Genomic DNA, 21,591 nt, shown 5'->3' on the forward strand with positions numbered 1-21,591 from the left:
GAACTGAACGATTGGAGCCGCGGGATTGCGTGTTTGTATCTTACGGGTATGACTGACTGCTGCCCGCGCCGCATGGGATGGATGCGATCCGAGTGGCCGGCCTCCATTTGGGGGCCGCCGACTGTGCCGAGCATCCTTTGATGTGGCCAGGCCGAGGTGCTCCCAAAAGGTGCAGGCACACTCGGAGAAATCGGTACCCAAACGGGGGTAAGCATCTGGTTTACCTTTGCGTGCATCAAATATATCTAAGTATCTTATATTGTAATTATTCGTTACTATTAACATAACTTGTTTCAATTGCTTACCTAGAGAGAAGTCTGAGGAGAACACTTAAAGATGCTGAATATTTTCTCTCAGTGCGTTGCAGACACCGCTTCCCCCTCATCCCTCCCTGCGCCTCTGATGCGATAAAAAATTAAGGCGATAATGGAATTGAAGCAAATGAGCTGGCCAACATTTGTAAGATTGCCCTTGTCCCGCCGCCTCTACCCGCCCTCCCCACCCCTCGATCAACCCCTCTGGCGACCCCCTGCCCCCCGTTCATCCCATTCTATGCCCCTCGATGGGGCAGAAACTATGCAGCTGTGCGACAAGCAAAAATTGGACAAGCGACACGCAATTTATGTCAATGTGCGCACCCAGCGCCGGCCCACACGGAAAATTCGTTGTAATTAATAAAGAAAACGGATCGGATCGGATCGGATCGCGGCGACTAGGCCATAAATGCGGCAAAAAAAAAATGAATATATATATAACAAGAAAAGAAAATAATAAACGGTGGGGGAAAACTTTCGACATGTCGCTGTGTGTTCAATTTACAAGCCACCTACGTTGCGCTTGACAAACGGTGGGCCATAAAAATTAAAGAAAAATAAAATCGTATATTACGAACGTTCCCCGCCGCCTGACAAAAGCGTTATCCAGTGGAATTGGAAGTGGTATCATGTTGGCCCGGCTAACAACTTCATTTCGAGCGACGCGACGCGACGCGACGCGAGGCGACACTCATAAGGCATAAATTTGCTAGACTTAAGCCTAATTTATGCCGCCTTGCTGGCCAGAAAGGGTCGCCAAGTGCATATACACACATACACGCATGCATGTGCAACAAGTATCCCTCGGATAGGAGCCCCAATCCCCCCGCCCCCTCCAAGCGGCCTGCCGCGACTGCATCTGCATTCACAATTAAACAATTTCCACTAAATCTCGTTACTTCCTTGGCAATTTGTTACGCGCGGCAGCAAAGTTATGTGACGCTGTGCCATAAATTCATGCACCAACCGAGGCTACCCCTTTTTGTTTCCCCCCCTCCCCCCACCCCCTCCTCTCAGCTGCCCCACCAGTGGCTGCGAAACCTCCTGCAAGCGGCACTTAAATCGATGGATTTATGTAGCCCGGCACGCCTGCGCAGGAGGAACCGCATCCGAAAGTGCAGGAATCTGGCGGAATCCGCAGGAATCTGGAGGAATCTGTGTGTAAGTCGACTGGCAGCGAGCTCCAGGCGGGCATAAACTCCGATTAGGCGACACTCGGCACCGGGTCATCACCTGGAATGAAATATTCAGCCACCTCCTCCTCGATAACTGACCCATTGCCCAGGGCACTGGGCTCCGGGATCCGGGATCCGGGCAGCGGACCAGAAATGGGAGATGTGCAAGCACCGAGTGGGTGGAGCAGCACAGCCATTCGAGCTGATGTAGTGGCGGCTAATTCGAGTTCAACTGCCAGATCAAGGCTTATTATAGGCCAGTCTGCTGGACTAAGTGGAAGGTGATAAATAGCATGGATATCTGCAAGAAGGGGCAGCAATTGATTTAAAAGTGAAGTCCAATTCCTGTATTGCTGGGACATTTGGAAATGTTTTCTGTCAGTCTGTTCTTTCCTTTTTATGGCAGCAAAGTTGCATTTAATTAATTCAAATTAAAAACAATTTCCCCAGCGCAATTTCCCGGCAAGTGTTGGCCAGTGTTTGGCATCTTCGGACTGGAAATAGTTTCGCAAAATTTGCGTACTCTGTTTCCAGCACAGCAGTTTCCAAATTCCGTAGTTTCAGGGCAAAGTTGCTGCACTACATCAAAATCAAGCAAACAGAAAAACAACCAACAACGCAAAGCGGAAAGCGGAAAGCGGGCAAATCGGGTGGAAAAACGAAAAGGAAAACAGTGTTCCATTGGTCAAGCCGGCATGTCTGTGCGACAGTGCATAAAAATATTTCAGAAATGTTGCATGCCACACACGCAAGAAACTGCTGGAGGAAAAACCAAGTCGAAATCCACCACTGGCATTTCATTCTGTTATCAAATCAAAGCGTCTTGAATACTTTTTGCAGCCATCGAAACGGAGGCAAAAAGCGTTTGCTATTTGATTGGGGCGAAAATCTTGCGAAAAATAATTTTAATTTATCACTTCCGCCGGCCATTGTGTCGTTCCATTCTCCGCTCATTCATTGCATTTCCCCCCGATTTTCCCCCTCCGCGACCAGATTGCAATCTTGCATTTCCTATATGCATGCATGCATGCCACCATTGCCATTAGCCCCGACTGCGCCTCCGCCATTGAGGAGACTCCTCCATTACCATCACCATCACCATTACCATTATGGCACTGCCGAACTGCCGATTGCCGTAAACTGGGTGCAGTGCCACAACCACCACCATCGCCATCGCTTCGCCATCGCCATCGCGTACCAGTTGGAGCACCAGGTCCCTGCCCAGTCGACTTCTCCACTTCTACGTTTTTGTGCCACATTTGCCATTCGTCTGTCTATGCTTTGTTTGCACCCATATGCAAATGCAATTTTCGCAGCTAACGGTGTGCGCGCTCTTTTGAGTTATGCCACTGGGGCTCCATCGCAGCCCCACCCCAGATCCCTTCCTGAAACTGCCCCCCACCAAGCTGGGCTTGGTCTCGGTTTCGGTTTTGGCTATGGGCCTGGGCCTGGGCTTCGACTTGGGCCAATGGGCCTTCGCCACGCAACAATGGCCACAGTCTTGGCCACAGGAGCGGAGTGCTCCGAAGCGTTGGAAACTAATTCATGCTAACTTAGGCTCAAATGGCCTACATGGCCTGCCAATAAGTGAATTAGCTAGCAGATTAACTAGCAGAAGAGTGGGTCAGTATTTGGATTATCTATTTAATATATTCCATGCACTATGCTATTTTATGCAGAAATGGCTTGCTGGCCCAACTTGCATTCCGGACCTGTCAGCTCTCCAACTTGAGTGGCAAGTGTTGACCCTATTTTTTCGGGGTAGTTACAGCTGAAGGGCCCTTCGCTAAATGGCGTAACATTTTTTGCATGTTTTCAAGCCGCCACCCCCCAGCCACCCCCCTTTCGGGGCCCTTAACGTTGTCGTCATGTTGCCACAGACATTTGCTGCATTGCACTGCACTCGCCTTTCTCGTTCTTTCGCCCATTTCAGTTGGCTAGTCGGCTGTTTTGGCTAGCAAGTTAATTTAGACGCGGCTCGAAGGCAAAAAGCCAGCTGCCTGCCATATTCTTTTGCCCCGCAGTGCTGTTTATTTTTTGCTGCTGCCTCCGCAGGTTTGGTAATTAATCATCGGGCTGGTAAGCATTCGTGTAAGCGCTCTTATCGCCCAAAACACATCTCAAGTAGTTAATTTTAAAATGCCCCACGTAACAGGCTGCAATTTCAGTGGTTCAGCGGCTGGAAGTTGGCGGGGGTGCAGGCCACTTGTCAACGCTTTTGATTGACAGCACTTAAATATTTTCGCCGGGCATTTCTTTTTTGAGCTGCCCACTCCCCCGCAATCTACACCCACGTGCAATACTTTTTACCACTTGTTTCCCAGGGCTAGTGGCACAGTGGCGCCGCCGAGCGGCCGGCGGCCGTACCTCACTGATTACCACTAGAGAAAAATGGAAAAGGAATGAAAAAAGCAGCATTCACCCACTGCATTTGGTGGTGGCTATGCTGCCTCTCGCTCTGGCCGGCCTATAGCCGTCCCTTTTCAAATATGGCGATGCCTGCCATTGGCTGTTGCTCCACGAGGGGGCGTGGCCTTGCGGCCACTTTGCTTTTGGCCAACCAATGGGGGGGGGGGGGGAACCTGAAATCGGAACTTGAGGCAAGCGAAAAGCACAAGCAACAAGTGCGGATCAATAGTCGCCACAAATCGAATTAAATCAAATCAAAAACACCGACTTTTGAGGCGATTTGAAGCGACTTTGACAGTTGTGGGCCAAGTGGGAAGGGGGCATTACCTTACTTAACTTGGCCGAAAGCACCCCGGAGCCAAAATGCAATGCGATACGGCAATTTAGCTGTCAGTTAGCCGCTCTCTGGGCCAATTAACCGGCCCGGTCTCATTGTTATTGCAATTTCGTGGCCCCAAGTAACCAAACTCAACTGATGATTTTGCGGTTTTCTCCTCAAAATGTCTGTGTGTGCAAACAGCAATTATCTGATAAATGCCCGGCGCTGAAAAATTGATAAATTGCTCATATAAACGTTACGCTATGATTATGGCATTTTCATCCAGCGGATCCAAGTGGAATTCTGTAGTATCAAGTGCACGTATATAACTGACAGTTAATTGCTGTCGAAAAAGAACTGAACTTCATGAGCTGAACTTCAAGTGCCGATGAGCAGCAATGAAGAGCTCTGCAATCGCAAAATGGTTACTTGCATGAAATTACATACGTGTACTTTGAAAACGAGCTAAACACTTTATGAGTGTTTATTTAAATTTATTTACACACTTTTATTATGATGTCCGGGCAGTTTGTATAATCGTTTTGTACCTAGAGCACAACTGAATTAATTGATTATTAATTGGGACTTTGCATTTGCATTACAAATGTTTAATGGGATAAATTGCAATTTCAAATGAATTCATTTTTAGTAAAACTAAATAATATATGCTTAATTTATTTCCCATTTATCAGATGGTGCTACATTTAAGTCACGCTGAAGTGACTAGCTTCAATTTACATAAATGAATATTTGCCAGCTAATATTTCATATACTTCACTCAACTTATACAAATAACCCGATTTTGTTATTTTTGATTTTCAAAACTATCGGCCAAATATGAAATGAACATTTCATAACGCCATAATGAATGAATTAATACTTAAGCCCAGCGATATTGACACCCTTCCCAGATCTTTATCTTCATACCCTTGTTTTCTAATCGTTTGCCAAGCAATTTATTGTTGCTTCCATGACAAATCGCCCATTGACAACCATAAACTAAACACCCTGCGAAACCCAACTCTTTGGAAGATGTATGTCTGGGCCTTAAACATTTCTGGACTGGCCGAGGAGAAGTAGTCATCTCATCAGTTGATCAGCAAATCCATCATGTCCAAAGGGCTGTGGATTGTTGTTCTCCTCGTCTCTTGGCTGTTGGCTGTTGGCTGTTGGCTGTAGTTCTTCGCTCTGGCTAATTTGTAGCAGTTGGTTGTTTATGTTTGCCACAGACCAGAAACCACGAAGATGATGGCCACCAAACGAGGAGCGATGATGACGAGCATCGATATTGTATGCGGCATTGGAATGGCAGCTCCGCGGCTTTGTTTATTTATTTAATTCCAGTCAAGCTCAATTAGAAACCCAAATACACATCGCAGTCGGATGGTATAAATATATTACACCCGGGTCTCGTGGCGTTGTTTGGCTTTGGCTCCGGCGCTTCCAGCTTTATTGATTTAAAAAAATGAAAAATTTATGTTTAAACAAAGCGTTTGCATCCCACTGCACAGGGCAGGAATCTGAATCTGATTCTGAGCCAAATCCCCATTCCGTTCGATTTCAGCCATTGGCGCCACCACTTAAAATCAACATGAGCAAGAAGCTTGGCGGACTTTTAATGTAAATAAATAAACAAACCGCGGCCACCGCCAAATCGAACCAAATCGAAATACTCGCACCGCAGTTTCCTCCTCCATGGGATATGGGATATGGGATATGGAATATGGGATATGCGATCCAGATATTGAAATACATCGATGGATTCGGGGTGCCCAAGTGGGAAGTGTGGGTTTTGTGTTTTGCATTGTCGGCAAAACGCCTTTTGATGCCTTTGGGTCGGCGGAAATAAGTTCACATAATCAAAAATGCAATTGGCGATGAATGCCAGCAATGCAACAATACAAATAAATTGCAATCATTCATCAAAAACAAAAGACTCGCCGGCGGGGCAGCCGCTGCTCCAGCTTCAGTTGCAACTTGCAACTGGCAGCTTGCAACTGGCAACTTGCAACGGTGGCAACAGCGGACACTGCTGCAATTGTTGCACCTTATTTGGGCAACTGGATGACGGAGATAGAGAGGGGATATAGTAGCCTATAGTAGGGTCTAACCAGCTACAGTGGCTCAAAATACTAAGATTTAAGCCATTATTACCATGGCAAAGAAATAAGGTTGAGATACTTCCAAGCCTTTGAACTCTTCGTTACTCTCATCGCTTTTCTAAGTGGCTTATTCTGGCAATCTTTTGTGAAAAAGAAACTTAAAGAAAATATTCCATAATTAGAATTCCAGCCACAAGGTATCGCATGCAAAAGTCAAAAAATCACCCAAGACCACAATGCAAACTCGCACTCTCAGCTGCGAGCATCTGAATCTTGTGTTGCTAATCGGCTAATAACACCCAGGCGAGCTGATCTCGATTTGGATTTTGGCAACCACTGTGCGGCGGCACAATGAGTGTCTTGTGGCGTTTTCTACGAATTTCAGGAGCCGTTCCTCGCCAGAGATCAGCTCATAAAAGGAGGCACTCAACAATCAAGCATGACGAAATGGCCAAGCGGCTTTGCGCCTCTTGCCTTTTGGTTTTCAATTTTTCTCCTTGGTTTTAGCCAGAGTTGGCCACAAAGCCGTATGCAAATGCAGAACGCCGGAACGGAGAGTGAAATAATGCGCTAAAGGCCCGCAAGACGTCTGTCATTGTCGATGTCGCAGTTGTCGCAGCGGATTTGCCTTTGTGCCCCTGCCGCAAAGTCAATTGTGAGGACATATATCTTTTGAGGATCGGAGGACCAGTGCCACGTATCTGGGCATCTGAGTATCTGAGTATCTGAGTATGTCGAGCAGCGAGCCCGGATTAGCTAGCTCCTGCTGGGCAACTCCATAAAAATTTGACTACCGCTTTCACTTTGGCCTGCGACCCTGACAATCTGCCCCTTTTCCACTCCCGCCTTTCTCTAAATATTTTGATAGCCAGTGTTTATCCGAAAGTGTGTGTATGTGCGACACATAGCACGAGTGCCAGTGTGTGTGGTCCACGTCCGTATCCGTGCCACAATCCAAAAGTGAAAGCATTTCCCGGCCACTTGAGCTGGCTATTAACATTCACCTACCGCAGTTTGTATATAGAACAAAAACGTAAAAAGGGAGCACGCAGGGGAAGCAGACACAAATTAATACTAATGAAACGGGGAAGTGGGGGGCAAACTGTTAGGCGATTTACGACTTCCTCAACATCCTGCAACATCACATAGCCCAAATCCCAAATGTGAAATCGCAGTTGCAGATACCAGATACCAGATCCCAGATCCCCAAGGAAACTCCCTAGACAGATAGACATCTTGAGTAGGGTTCGCAGGCTTGAAGGCTTTCAGTCAAAGGCTTTTAATTGATGTTGGCCACTGGCCACCAACAAATTAGTTTCAGCTCCAGGCCAGAAGTCGCCAAATAATTTAGCCGCGATTTCGGCTGAACCAACAAACAAAAAGCAAGCAAACAAACAAAAAATACCCAAGAGGAACCAACGAAGAGGATCGCCGGGCGGAGAAACAAAGGCCTCGCCAGTCGAGGGCTGATCAGATTAAGTGCTTATAACATGGACATGACTCCATTGACCAGCCCGGCATCCATTCCATCGCATCCTGGTAGCCACCACCACGCTTGGCGATCGCCAGACACATACGAGTATAGATGGCTGCCGAAGATGCCCAAGGTTCCCTACTTTTGTCGGCAATTGCTGGATGCACCCTACAAGAGAAATCTGTGGAAGATACTACCAAATTATAGACCAATTACATCAATGTCAAATTTAATTGACATATGCGTAATATTCCGCAACACAAATATTAAAGGATGGAACAGAAAGTGGGCTTAAGCATGTTTGGTGGCCTAGAAAATATCTTTAGCTTCTTTATTATATTCCCAATGCACTTGGCACCTTGCAGATGTAGCGCATTGCTGTGGTCTTGCGAGCCAAGACTTCCTTGGAGGCTGAAACACAAACCCACACACCTGATGGGGACACTTTCAGGAGCAGGAGCAGGAGCAGGAGCAGGAGGAACACAGATCTTGCCAGTTCCATCTCAGTTCCATCGCTCCCCCAATTGCGGCTAAAAAACTTCCCTCAATTGGCGGCATTAAACGAGGCCGAAAGCGGAACCAAGAGCCAAGTGCCCCAAGCGCGATGCAATAATGCCAACCGATGGAGGGGCTGGAGATGGGATTTTGGAGCTTGGAGCTTGGAGCTGGAGGACCTGCGAGCGGAGGAATGGATGCTGATGCGATTGTCGTCGCCACATGATGCCTGCCCACTCTGGCACATCTTGGCCATTGTTCTCGCTCTTCTGGCCAAGATCTTCTGGCGATCCGAACACTGGGAGCCAGCGAAATGTAGCAAATGCTCGTCCCGCTGTTGCTGTCGCCGTTGAAAAAATGTCAATACTCTGATTCCACGAATAAAAGAAGGCCCACGAGCAGCTCCCCAATCCCCAATCCGCAGTTCCCAACCCAGCCCAATCCAATCCCAGGCTCATGTCGCTGTGCTCCTGACGTTCAGTCCATCTTGCTGAGCAACTTAGTTGCCTCCACCTTCCCAAGAGCACTGAGAAATAATTATTCTGTGCCACAATTAATTGAAGTTGTAATAATCTTGAATAATCTTGAAGAATGATGTGATGTTGTTCGAAGAAGTTTTCTGTTTCTGAATTATAATATATGACTTCTTAATCGAAGCACAAAACCAACTATTTCTGAGCGGCCCTAAATATTCGAATCACAAGTTTACTGAGCACTTTTCCCACAGTGCACTGACGCCCCTGCTGCCGCTCAAATCCATTCTGCGTAATTCAGTTGCAGTTGAGATTGAGCCGAGCGGCAAGTCGCAAGATGGTGGCCATCAGGACACAAAGGCGGCCGCCTGAAGCCGAAAGCTGCCTAAAGGCCAAAACGGGCGGCACATCAAAAGCCAAAATGGCCCACAGTTCAATAGGCTTTGTGCTGAAGTCGGACTAAAATGAGGCTCAGTCTGAAGCGGAGGATCTTGCGCACTGGGAAGTAAGTTGGCAAGCGGCTATAATGCGCTCGGATATGCAAAATTGCATTGAAATTTGAATTCAATTCCAGGGGCCATTGGCCAAAGCGGCCTTTCGGCTTTTGCTGACCGCCTGATTGTGCGACGCTGGCCAATTTGAAGGAAATCAAAAACTGTGCCGCCTCGAACAAATTACGCAACCTTTCCTTCGGGTTGCAGTCCTACAGCAGCTGCCCAGCTGTATCTGCATCCGAGTACGAATCCGAATCCGAATCCGAATCTGAATCTGAATATGAATCTGAGTCTGGCAGCCAGTGGGGCATGGCATTTGCATGCCCACATAGTGCAGCACCGCGAAAAATGAGTCGCTTAATAGCCGCCGACAGTTACAAAGTGCCAGGCAATTGTGGCAAATACCAAGCTCCTGGCTCGCTACATGTGGAAAAAGATAGTTCAAATTCATTAAAACTGTCAATGAAACTATGCATATTGCTACATGTGAAAAGGTTTTGTATTCACTGGGCAAGTAAATACAAGATGCTAAGCTCTTTTGTTACAATAGGTTTTGATGTACTAGGTTGCTGTGCTAATCGTATAAAATAGCTGCTGGTTCTCCATAAAGAAGCACAGAAAAAGTCTTATTTGGCATGAAAATGGTTCCCTTCTTCTTCATCAGTCAGCAAGTTAGCTTGTAATACAAGTTTTTTCCTGTGCATCTTGCCACTCGCAGTCGGCGCATGGGCGTGTTGCTCGGGGGCGTCTTAGCCAGTTGCATTTGGCTTTCAATTTGCCATCGAGCTGGCTACACCTCTGGGCGTTCCGAGATCCGCGACTCCAAGGGGCAGCTGGCCACCAAGACTCCTGGCGCAATCATAATTGCAACAAGTGGTCGGCGATTTGCATTATCTAAATCAAGGCTGCAACTTGAAACGATTTTCGGGGCTACGCGGATGGGTTCGGCCGATCTTGATATGTTAATTCATTCACGCCGCGATTTATGTGTTCCACAGCAGCCAAACTTTGGCAGGAAACAAAAGATTATCGCGCAGGAATAGGCAGCGCCACAATCCGCCTAAGAAATAGAGTAGTTCAGCTCTTGCCTTGTATTTGTGCACATTACTTGAACATTATTTCTTCAAGAGCAGTTGTTTTTATGTTTAAAATGATGTGCAAATGGCTGATTTTCCTGCTGAAGCAACCGTGAATGATGCAGCGAGACAATGGGATCTTGGCCAATCCTGGAGCGGCTACAATGGCAGCCTTTTGGCTAGTAATTGCACTTGGCCGGCGGGCGAAGGCGGCTGGGACTTTGAACACCCTGGCTAGTGCTTCTGCGACCAGCCACTCTTAATGGCCATGTTAACAGGAGGGGCAGTGGCAGCAGTGGCAGCCGTGGCATCAATGGAATCGGATGCAAAAACAAGCAATCTGAGGATCTGGGGGATAAAAGTTTACGGCTGTCAGGCGGATTGAAGGACATGCCAATGGAGGCCCGCTTCAATCAGACGTGCGGCATTATCTGAACGCGGAACCCTTTTGGGTTAGGACGACTAGACCTGGCCTGGACGTGGCCAAACAAACAAATCTTGGCTGTCACGGGTGCTGGAGAGCGGAGCGGAGAGTGAATGGACATGGCAATGGTAATCCGAGTGCGAATGTGGAAATCTCGCACGTTAGTTGGCCATCGTGTTGCGGATATGAAACATATCTCCGGTTAGCAGGCAGGACATTTCCGCTGGCCCACTCCACCCATTCAGCTGTCATAAATCCCATGTTCGAGAGTTGCGCTTTGCGGCAGGATATTGCCCAAAAGGATACGCGCTGCCCGCTCGACTGTGTAACAACTTGATGGGCATTTGAATGCAGACTCGTGTCATTTAGTTGCCACAAAGAACTGGGCCCTCGTCCTCGAATTATCCGCCCGAACATTTCAATTGAGCGGCCCAAAGTGAGACACCTGACACTTGAGCGCCAGCATCGGAGGAGGGATGATGAGCATCCAGCCATCCAGGCGTCCAGCTATCCAACATCCCGCCTGGTCGAAGGCGTTCGTCTGACAAATGAGACAAAGTGACACAAGTCAATCAAAGGCCACGAAAATGCGCCGCATATAAATTCCATTCGATTGGCTCTGACGCGGCCCAATTTACTTCCCAGCGCACTCGAAAAAATCCCATTTCAGATCCATATAAAAACATTTTCAGGAAACGAATGCCCGACTGAACTTTTTACAAATCAGATGCACTGTTTCTTGGGTGTAGAAAACATAAATAGCACTGCCATATGTAAGTGCCCCATGAGACTGAGAGCAAAGCACTGCATTTCCTTCTGTAACTGCACTTGTGTTTTTCTCAGTGTCCTAAACCTCGGGCCAACAATGCCACTGGGCCTGTCCAGCCCCTTGGGGCCGAAATGTATTTAAATGAATTCCGTCAGCGTCGGCCGCGCACCGAGTTCAGGCAAGTGATGGACGCATTTAAACTGTCAATACGCATCCAGCTCAGGTTCTCAGGACGGTTCCTTCTGCTGCAGAAGGCCAGGACGGCGGGGAAGGCGCGTAAGCTTGAAGTCACTGAAGTGGCGGAGACAATGAATCCTGTCAAATCAGGCAACACAACGGAGTCAAAGTGGCGTGGCGAAAACGCGCGAGCCGGCCACCAGATATACAGAATACAGAATCCAGACTCGGGATTCCAGACATACAGAATCCAGTATTCCACAAAGTTTCGATAAGATGAACCGACCAGCGTCCCTTTTCGTGGGGCGGGGCAACCACTCAGCTTGCCAAATCCATTAGAGTTAAATAAATTTTGAGTTTGGATTCAATTTGCGAGTTAACTAGGTGGAGATGAGCTGCGCTGTGCTTGGGGAAGGAGCTGCCCAGTGGGTGGGTTGAAAAGTTACCAGAAATCATCTGCAACCTGAGAAGAGAGAAATGTTACATGTGTCATATTTTAGGGAAACTTGCTTCCTGGTATTTACGAGTAAGCAAAACGCCTAGTAACATTTTAAAAGTTATGTATCGCCTACTTTCTCTCAAGCAGCCCTCGCCAGGTATTTCGTGTTTCATTATTTTGCAGCCCAGTGATTTAAGAGTTCAAAGCGTTCGGCTTCCTCCAAAGGCGTGGTGAGCAGTAAGTTTCCAGGGGGTGCTGATTCAGCCAGCTATTGCTAGTTTCAGCAAACCCTAAGAGGAAGCGATGACCCTCCCTAGGACCACTGGTTTCAGGCTTGGGGGGACCCTGCCCCCAAAAGGACCCCTCCAAGGACACCCCTGACAAGCGTCTCACGAGCGGCGAGGACAGCGGGGGACAGCGGGGGACAGGCGGCTCGCCGGCGACAAGTGATGAGTGAATGCAAAGAATTTGAATATTGTGCCGCGGCGGCAGTTGACATAAATCGTCAATGACAGCAACATCGCCTCTCCGCTTGGCCTAAACACGCAATCCGGCCGGAGGCGGAGGGCAGGAGGATGCAGGGACTGACGAGCGGGCTGGGGTGGGAGTGGCAGTCCATAGGACACGACAGACAACTGTAATCCGCGCCATTGTATCGCGGATGATTGCTCGCGGGTCCGCTTTGGCCTGTCAGCGTCCCTTCAAAATCCATTCTAATCGATTTAGGACACTTTGACAGCGCTTATTGGCAGCATGCGCGTGGCCGCGATACCAGCAACACCTTGCCAAATTGCGATTCTGGGGCTGACCAGGCCGCCGCTGCCAGCGAAATGTCAACAGCATTTTGGCTTAAGCGGACGCAAAGTAGTGGCTAAGAGGGAAATCAGAAAAAATCCACCACGAAGCAAGACGGGGGCCGAAAAAGATGCGAAATCCAACAAGAACAAGGCTGCGGCAGCATTGTCGTTATCTCAATGGAAGCTGATTGAAAACAGATAATTAAAATCTTCTAATTAGGCGGCATGTTCACGCACACACACACACACACACGCACACTCACGCGCGCAGATTGCCGTGTGTGTTACCTTAACCACTGTCGACTGTCAGTGGGAACAAGTTCATAAATCTTGGCTCCAACAAATCGTTTTGCAACATGGGAGAACATTACACGTAAGAGCCAGCAGCCCAGCAGCCAGCAGCCCAGCAGCGGCCAACAAAAGACCCGCAGCAAAAGAGCCGCAAAAAGTTGGCCAACTACAAAATTATGGCTGGGGACACTTGCCAGGTGGGTATCCTGAGGTCGGGGCACTTTCCTGGCCGGAGGTGGAGCATAGCATGCACGTATGTTGCTCGACTTTGGCTAGGCTGGATCGAAATTGTGGCTTTGAACTCTGATCTTATAGTTATGATCTGGTTTTCATAACTCAATGTGCTTCAAAGCCCAAAATTAATCCACACTATATATCATTTTCCGCACTGAATCTTGTGCTTAAACGTTTTTCTTAATTTTGATGTCTTTTCACCAATATATAGCAGCGAAAGCTAAAACCCTGGACCTTAATTCCAGGTTTGGTTTATTTCGAGTTTATTTGACTAAGAGTTAAAACATGGTGTGATATTTCGAAAGCTTCTCAAAAACCGACTTCATCGCGTAGATCTAGTGTTCTGGTAAAAATATAAAGTGGTTAGGAACATTTTTATGTATCTTCACTACAGATACAACAACTTTTTATTTCTATTTTATCAAACTTTTCTTTAACATACAAAATTTAATATCTATTTCAATGAAAAAGTTGAAAAGTAGTCATATTCAACTTCAACCGCCGACTTTGAAGTACTAAATAAATGGTTTCTGTCCTTGCTTTAGCCCAGTTATGCTCCGTGTTTGAGCATGCGCTTAACATAGCCGATGCACTCACCAATACTACATTTGACATCTGTTCTAATAAATGTTCGTGTATGTAATTGTTTACGATGTAAAATGTTCGCCTTTAAATTTTAAAACAAGATAGAATGCAATTGTCGAGTTCGCCGACTATCATATACCCGTTACTCAGCTAGTGGAAGTGTATATAAAAAATGTTGAATATTGTAATAAATTGTATTTATGTTTATACGAAAACATTTACATTTCTTCATGAACAGGCTTAGTTTAGAGGAAATTAATTGTCAACGTTGGCCAATTTTTCAATAACTTTCTCGTATATCTCAACACCTCTCAAGTACGTTTCTGCGTGAAGAAACTCATCGTGGTCGTGCAAAAGAACGGGCGTGTTATTGATGGGAGAAAATCCCAATGCTGGAATGCCTACTTCGCGAATGTAGCGACTATCGGTGCCACCAGGAAAGACCTGAAGTTTGGTCTTCAGACCTCTGAAAAATAAGCAATAAATAATAATGTTACGTCCAAGATTACTCCAAGCTCACAGCTCATCCGTGGCACTTTTGAAGGCGACCCAAAAGGGATTCGATTCATCCGTGGCAGTGGGAGCAATGTGTTCCTTCCTTCGGTTTGAATGGAACTCAAACTCGATGCCGCCGCCAGCCTCTTCACACAAGTTCGCCAACTAGAAGGGGAGTATCATCCTAGTAATCTAATGAAGTTTGAGCTTGGCTATACCCACATAAGCCTTAAAGTCGGAGACTTTGAGATCCAAGGACAACCGCGCTTCAAAAACGGCGGTCAGCAAGGGTGGCACCACATTGCTTTGGACTCCGCCACTCACGATGGTCAAGTTAATGGTGGTGACGTCGCCAATCTGCAACTCCGGATTATCCTTCAAGCGCCTTTCCTGACTCGCTCGGAACTCCATCATCTTGTTAGTTATATAACTAAGCTTCTCGCCAGCTGTATTGGGCATTAAAAGCAAGCCATGTCCGGCTGGCCCACTGACTTTGAAAATAACACCTGAAAACAGCCTTGAGATAGTCCTAACCTGCCGGGTATATTCACTTTTTCTTACCTTTCGACGTTCGCTCGGCATAGAAAACGGGAAACTCTGAAGTCGGAGATGCGATTCCCTCGTCCAGGGAAAAGCCAATATTCAGGGTCTTAAACTCCTCCGAACGAACGAAAGGCATCATTCCCTTGCGCCCACCTAGCTCTTCATCTAATTGAGGAAATCATTAAATGATATTTTGCTGTTTAAAGGGTTATCTACCTGGAACGAACGACATGTGAATGGTTCTCCTGAATCTCAATCCTCTGGCCTTTAACGATCTGATGGCTGCCAAATACTGCACTCCCACACACTTCATGTCCTGCGATCCCCTGGCAAAAATGCGACCCTCCTCATCGATTGCTGCCCCAAATGGTGGATGGGTCCAGCTCTCGGGAAATACGGGGACTACATCCATGTGGGAGTTCAGCAAGATACTGGGCCATTCCTTTTCAGTGCCCTCCCAGGTCAGGACGACCACGGGATTTTCTTTATCGAGAGGATGGTACACCTTAATGGGTATATCCAAGTCCTCAGCCTGACGCTTCAGGAATTCTACGCAGGGTTCTAGTGCAAACAACGTAATTTGAACATTTAAAGTACTTTTTCCTGTACTAATCAGATAATATTTTGAAACCCACCATAATCAGGATTCGGATGCACAGTTGGGATGCGCAGGTAGTCGCGGAAATATTGGATCTCCTTGTCGGTCTCCCAGTTCTTAGCAGCCATTGTGTGCCTATCTAAAGCACGGATATAACTGAATCTAAAGAGACATCTTGTCCCCAAAGTTTTTATTAATCTATTATTAGTTTTATCTCCGCCACGAGTCTAATCTGAAGCAAGCTCATCACAAACAAGTGGATTGCCAAGTACATCTCTCAGGATGTTATCATATGCAACAAAAATATATATAGGGATATATAAAGGCATTAACTAGGCCTCAGCCACGCTGCTAATAATGCTCTGAAATATCCGCACACCGCGCAGATAGACGTCCGCCTGGATGAACTCGTCGTGATCGTGGAGAAGCACAGGCGTGTTGTTCATGGGGGAGAAGCCCAGGGCTGGGATGCCAACGGCACGAATGTATCTGCTGTCGGTGCCACCCGTGAATATCTGTGGGTTGATGGAGAGGTGCCTGAAAGAACAAAAAGGCCGTGATAAGCAGGGCTCTCGTACTTAGATAAGAACACTTGCAGCTCATCCGTGGCTCGCTTGAAAGCCAGCCAGAAGGGATTAGTATCATCGATGGCGGTGGGCGGAACCTTAGGCTGCTTCTGTTCGTAGGTGATCTCGATGCCCCCACCCACATCGTCGCACCATTTGTGGAGCTTTAATGGGCACAGAGGTTAGTTTAGGCCACATGCAAGATGAGCACAGCACCTACATTGGACTCAAACTCCTGGAAGTCCACATCTAGGGCCAAACGGCAGTCGAAGCAGGCCGTCAGCGAAGGAGGCACCACATTGCTCTGGACGCCGCCGCCAAGTTTGGTCAGGTTAATGGTGGTTACATCGCCAATGACCAACTCTGGGTTATTGCGCAGCCTCTGGACCTGAGTCCTGCGCAGCTCCATCATCTTCCCTACTATATAGTTCAGCTTTTCGCCGGCAGTATTGGGCAGCAAAAGCGATCCGTGACCAGCGTTTCCACTGATGTTGAAGATTACACCTGTTCGAAGTGGCAAATATGTAGCAGAGCTCCGGGCTTTCCCTGATTCCCCCTAACTTACGCCAAACTGCGCGTTCTGCATAGAACAGCGGAAAGTGCTCATCGGGTGAAGCCAATCCCTCGTCCATTGCAAATCCCACATTGAGAGCCCGGAAGTCATCAGTGGGCACAAAAGGTCGCATTCCAAAGCGACCGCCCATTTCCTCATCTAAGTGCACAGAGTTCCGCATGGAATTTTAGGTGTATTATGGAATAGCTCGTATGGTTTACTTACCCGCCACGAACGAGATGTGGATGGTTCGCTTGAACTTCGCTCCACTTCTCTTCAGCGCTCTAATGGCGGCCAGGTGCTGCATTCCCACGGACTTCATGTCCTGTGTTCCCCTGGCAAAAATGCGACCCTCCTCATCGATGTCGGCTCCAAACGGTGGATGCGTCCAGTTTTCGGGGAACACGGGAACCACGTCCATGTGGGAGTTCAGCAGAATGCTGGGCAGCTCGGGCTCGAGGCCTTCCCACGTCAAAACCACCACGGGATTCTGTTCGTTTGCTGGATAGTACACCTTCACTGGCAGATCCATCAGCTTGGCCTGCTGCCTTAGGAATGCGACGCATGGTGCTATGGAGGTAAGCGTAAGTATCTGTCAAATCGCACTCAATTTGCCTACATCTTCTACACTTGCTATTCGCGTAAATGGCAGCTCATCACGCAGATACCTACCGTAGTCCGGATCGGGATGAACACTGGGGATGCGCAGATACTCGCGGAAGTACTGTATCTCCTCATCGGATTCCCACTTGCTGGTGGCCATTTCACTCCCACACACGATCTGCTGCGACTGACAGCTGGCGGCATACTGAGTTGTGTTAGCTAGTGTCCGGAGTCCAGTTCCAGTGCCCCACTACTACTACTAATGGGCCAGTGGCCTATTACTACTACTAATAGGCTTATCTCTCGGCGATCGTAACGCCAACGCGACCCACGGGCGCGTACACAGAAAGTTTTATCAAATTGTGGACGAGCGTTTCGGATTGTGGAAAACTCGTTTACGTCACAGCAGTTCTAATCAGGAAGAGCTGTCAGCGATCGGGGTCTCGCCATTCTAATATTACATGCATAAAACATATTCAGTCATAAGGCTTAGATTGTATATCCAATACTTGACACGATAATTTCAGTTTAGTTCACTTTCGCCTTTATTGTGTATTTACTGTACCCTGGCCGTGTTTTCGTTCCCCTTCGGTGTCGTTCAAATTTGATTAGTACTGTAGTTACAGCTCGCTCGTTCGCTCTCTGCCATCTGTTCCCAGCAACTGCTTGCTCACTGACTCGAGTCAAAAGTGCTGCTTGGCTGCTGCTTGACTACTGCTTGCGCCCGCGTGAGCCCAGCTTAAATTCAAATTGTAATACAGTAGGAAGTTTATTCTTTACATTTACAATTACATCATACATCTTGGCGTGTACGACGGAACCTAAGGAGTCACTAGTCTTATGTGCGAAAATACCGAATCATGATCCCCACCAGATGCTTAGGACTTGCGCTCGAAGAGGACGGGGAATGGCTTATCCTTCGGCGCCTGCAGCCAATTGTCCTCCGAATACTTGACGTTGTTCTCAGTCTCGATGACGTGGAAAGTGTAGGCGTGGCGACTCTTCTGCGAGCGGTTCGGCTCGCTCTTGTGCACCACATTTCCATGGATCAGAATGCAAGTGCCTGGGAAAAATGAAATGCCACATTTTAATAACTATATGAAAAGTCCACAAATATAACTCATCGTGCGACAAGGCCAAAAATAAAAAATCACTTGGTCTGATAAAAAGCAGCCAACGAAATATTTACATCCCACTTAAGCCCCATTAAGATATATTTTAAAGCTCTACTACTCTGCAGTACTTTAAATTCATGATAAATAGTATTTTATGAACTCACCCTTGCTGACTTGCATTGGCGTGAAGCTGGACTGCGGATAAATGGGAGCAGCCCGGTCGTAGACCATCAGCTCGCTGGCATCCTTGTCGGGATTGCGGAGGTAGCGCCTGTGGACTCCGCTCTTGTGGGATCCCTTGATGAACTGCAGACAGCCGTTCTGCAGGGTGCAGTCCTCGAGGGCCAGCCAAAAGCCCACCGCCGAGTTGGGGTCCGTGTGCAGGAACCACGAGTCCTGATGGGGCGTGACCTCGCCACCCACTCCGGGATTCTTGTAGATGTACATGCTCTGGCAGACGGCTGGCTTATTGTAGTTCAGCTGCCAGCAGATCTCCCGCACCCGGTTGCTGAAGGTGATGGCATTGAAGGCCGGATGCTCCACGTGCAGGGCGTGTCCCACTTTGTTGAGGGCGATCATGGGATCCACCAGCAGCTGGCCCTCATCGCCCACCGCGCCCTTTTCGAAGAAGTAACGCACCTTGTCTCCCGACTCCATGAAGTACAGCTCCTTTCCCTGCGCATCCTCCTGCTTAATGGTGCTGAAGATCTTCCGGTTGTTCTGCGGAGCATCCAGGCACAGAGCTCTTCCCGCGTGGAACAGCGTGTCCACTTCCTCGGCAGTGAGGAAGTCCTCGATGACAATGTAGCCGTTTTCATTCAGCTGCAAGTAGGAAAGCGGGTGAAGGTCTCACTCAACTCAACTCAACTCAACCCAAGGAATAATCATTTTAAGCTATTTCGCTTATCGCCTGCGCCGTCTGGTCTGGCGGATCCGGCAATCTCAATCCGGACTGACCGGACTGTACGGACTGTACGGGGGCTGGAGATTATCGCACCAACTGACCGATTGACCGACTGCATAATGGGCACGCGCTTGCAATTCCTACTCAGGGGTATTACACCATTATCACAGCAGAATAGAAGAAGATTAGTGCAGAAGATTACTAATTAACTCCACAATTAAGGAAACTGCAGGCACACTGTTTGTCACTGCCTTCAACGATTACATTGAACATATAAGGAGTGCTCTTTTTGATATTTTTCGCGCAGTGCACTAGTTCACTTTGTTCACCTTCCCAACGCTCGCTAATTAACAAATTCCGGTGCTCGTCAAAATAATGATTCTGCCTGACATAAATCCACGAACCGAAATCCGTGCTCATTCACTGAAATCAGTCAACGTTAAATTGAAAATTCACACATTCTCTGGTTCTAATGCATATTTTAGAAGGGTCATGGTGGAGAACGCTACTCAAAGTGGCATCTGAACACGGATAAATGTGTGCTTTGTTGCACAATCAAACTCCCTTAGATTTATGCGAAACTGCGATCTTCAGGAAGAGCAATGCCACTTCGGCTTGGTAAACACATCACTTTTGTTGTGGGTGCTCTCCCACTCTTTCTCCCGGTTCCTGGTGGCATGAGTGTGGTTAAATTAAATAAATTTAAATTGCTTGAGCGAGAATTCTGAAAGTGAAAAACGAGAGTAAAAATAGGCGCCGTGACTCAAAGGCAGCCCGCAAAATCACCTGAAGTGATCGAAAGTCGAAAGACGCAAGAGATGGGGTCAGCTGTCGATCTGACGCTACAGAACCGCTAACTAAATCATCGGAAAAGTGGGTGCAGGAAAGTGGGGCCATTTTCCGGCTGGTGCTCTATGCACAATGCACCATATATGTAGGGGCTCCATTACAAAGGCGTGCTCATGGAAAATTACACCAGAGGGTCGCCAACCAGCAACTGCATTCATCACGTATGCTCACTGTTTGTCATATAACATGCTGAGCCAGCTGATTTTGTAATCGCGCTGAATTTGATAATGGCAGGTGCTTGAAGTGAAGCTTGTTTGCATTAATGTGTAATCCACATGTTGAGTAATGGCCAGTTGAACTAGAACTTGGGCGTACAGTGAGAAAATCCTGATTGATTAGGAGCGCCCTGACATTTAAAACAAAACATATTTTTATATTTAAAAAATAATACAAAATATGTACGAAAAGCTTTAGCTAAAATTAAATAAAATTTTAAAGCCTTAGTAAATCTATTTCAACGTCATTAATCAATTGTATGCTGAATTAACTATTCAATTCAATCAAAAAGCTGACCAAGCGCAAACCAGTTTGCCAACAAACTATTCTAAACCATAATTAACCCACCAGATCGTTATTATGAGCCACACACGTTGTTTGGAAACTAGTCTGGTGTTAAGAGTTGTTGTTCTGTGTTTTGCCTAACCAAATGGGTGATGTTTCCAGAATCTGAAAACATTTCCTCAATCTGCAAAAATTTCCTTGTCTTTTCTTTATTCTGCACAGCAACAAAAGAAAGCTTTTCCTACATTGAATTTTCCGAGCCAACGAAATGTTTATGATGCCGATGGTTGTAAATAACACGATGACTCTTTGCGAACAAGTCATCCCAGGATGATTATGACTAACTAAAAGTGCCTTCAATAAATAATACTTTGGGTTCCGAAATAGATATACGGTAATGGAAAAATCGATCGATCCATCGATTGATTGAATGTGAATACCCACCTCGTCCAACAATTTGCTGTGCATTTTGTGTCGATTTCTGTTTGTTTATTTTGAAATGAATTAAATATTACTTTTGTGTTCAATTCAAACAACGCGAACTGCGGAACTTTTGTTTTGGTTCTGTACTTAATTTGCTCTTCCGCAGCGATCGAGCACGTTTCGCACTGTTTGGCGTGTCTTTTAAAACTGATCGGTAGAGAAATTTTCGAAAACGCTCGAAAATGAAAATATCCGAGTGCCGGCTGCTCCCACGCGGCGTTTAACCGTTACATTTTGTTCTAAACAGCGGCGATCACTCTCTACTGCTGTTAGATAACAGCGAGCGGTGCTGTTAGCTTTCAGCGCGTGTTGTCGTTCTGTTGCTATACCCTCT

At 47.1% G+C, this 21,591-nt stretch overlaps 2 protein-coding genes across 2 annotated transcripts; both read right to left on the reverse strand.

The window, feature by feature from the left end:
- Positions 1-14,287: 14,287 nt before the first annotated feature.
- LOC6551980 lies at positions 14,288-17,635 on the reverse strand. The gene is made up of 12 exons (XM_001980629.3): positions 17,475-17,635; positions 17,028-17,372; positions 16,815-16,961; positions 16,470-16,753; positions 16,280-16,413; positions 16,017-16,220; positions 15,721-15,908; positions 15,302-15,646; positions 15,104-15,250; positions 14,765-15,048; positions 14,568-14,707; positions 14,288-14,513 (listed from the first exon to the last, which is right to left on the reverse strand). The coding sequence occupies exons 1-12, from the start codon at positions 17,563-17,565 to the stop codon at positions 14,303-14,305; spliced, it is 2,520 nt and encodes an 839-aa protein (XP_001980665.2). The 5' UTR covers positions 17,566-17,635; the 3' UTR covers positions 14,288-14,302.
- Positions 17,636-18,158: 523 nt separating this feature from the next.
- On the reverse strand, positions 18,159-21,489 carry LOC6551979 (phytanoyl-CoA dioxygenase domain-containing protein 1). The gene is made up of 3 exons (XM_001980628.3): positions 21,219-21,489; positions 18,685-19,342; positions 18,159-18,468 (listed from the first exon to the last, which is right to left on the reverse strand). Exons 1-3 carry the CDS (start codon positions 21,240-21,242, stop codon positions 18,284-18,286), a joined length of 867 nt encoding a protein of 288 aa, XP_001980664.2. The 5' UTR covers positions 21,243-21,489; the 3' UTR covers positions 18,159-18,283.
- Positions 21,490-21,591: the final 102 nt, after the last annotated feature.

Source organism: Drosophila erecta, unplaced genomic scaffold, assembly GCF_003286155.1.
Source record: "Drosophila erecta strain 14021-0224.00,06,07 unplaced genomic scaffold, DereRS2 tig00000000-arrow-pilon, whole genome shotgun sequence".
NCBI lineage: Eukaryota > Metazoa > Arthropoda > Insecta > Diptera > Drosophilidae > Drosophila > Drosophila erecta.

Coding starts and splice junctions, on each gene's coding strand:
- LOC6551980 (XM_001980629.3), bottom strand. CDS start 17,565: ATGGCCACCAGCAAGTGGGAATCCGATGAGGAGATACAGTACTTCCGC. Junction 15,647..15,720: donor GCATCCGAATCCTGATTATG/GTGGGTTTCAAA, acceptor TGTTTGCACTAG/AACCCTGCGTAGAATTCCTG. Junction 14,708..14,764: donor TCTCCGACTTTAAGGCTTAT/GTGGGTATAGCC, acceptor CTCCCCTTCTAG/TTGGCGAACTTGTGTGAAGA.
- LOC6551979 (XM_001980628.3), bottom strand. CDS start 21,242: ATGCACAGCAAATTGTTGGACGAG. Junction 19,343..21,218: donor ACAGCAAATTGTTGGACGAG/GTGGGTATTCAC, acceptor TCCTACTTGCAG/CTGAATGAAAACGGCTACAT. Junction 18,469..18,684: donor GCCAATGCAAGTCAGCAAGG/GTGAGTTCATAA, acceptor CATTTTTCCCAG/GCACTTGCATTCTGATCCAT.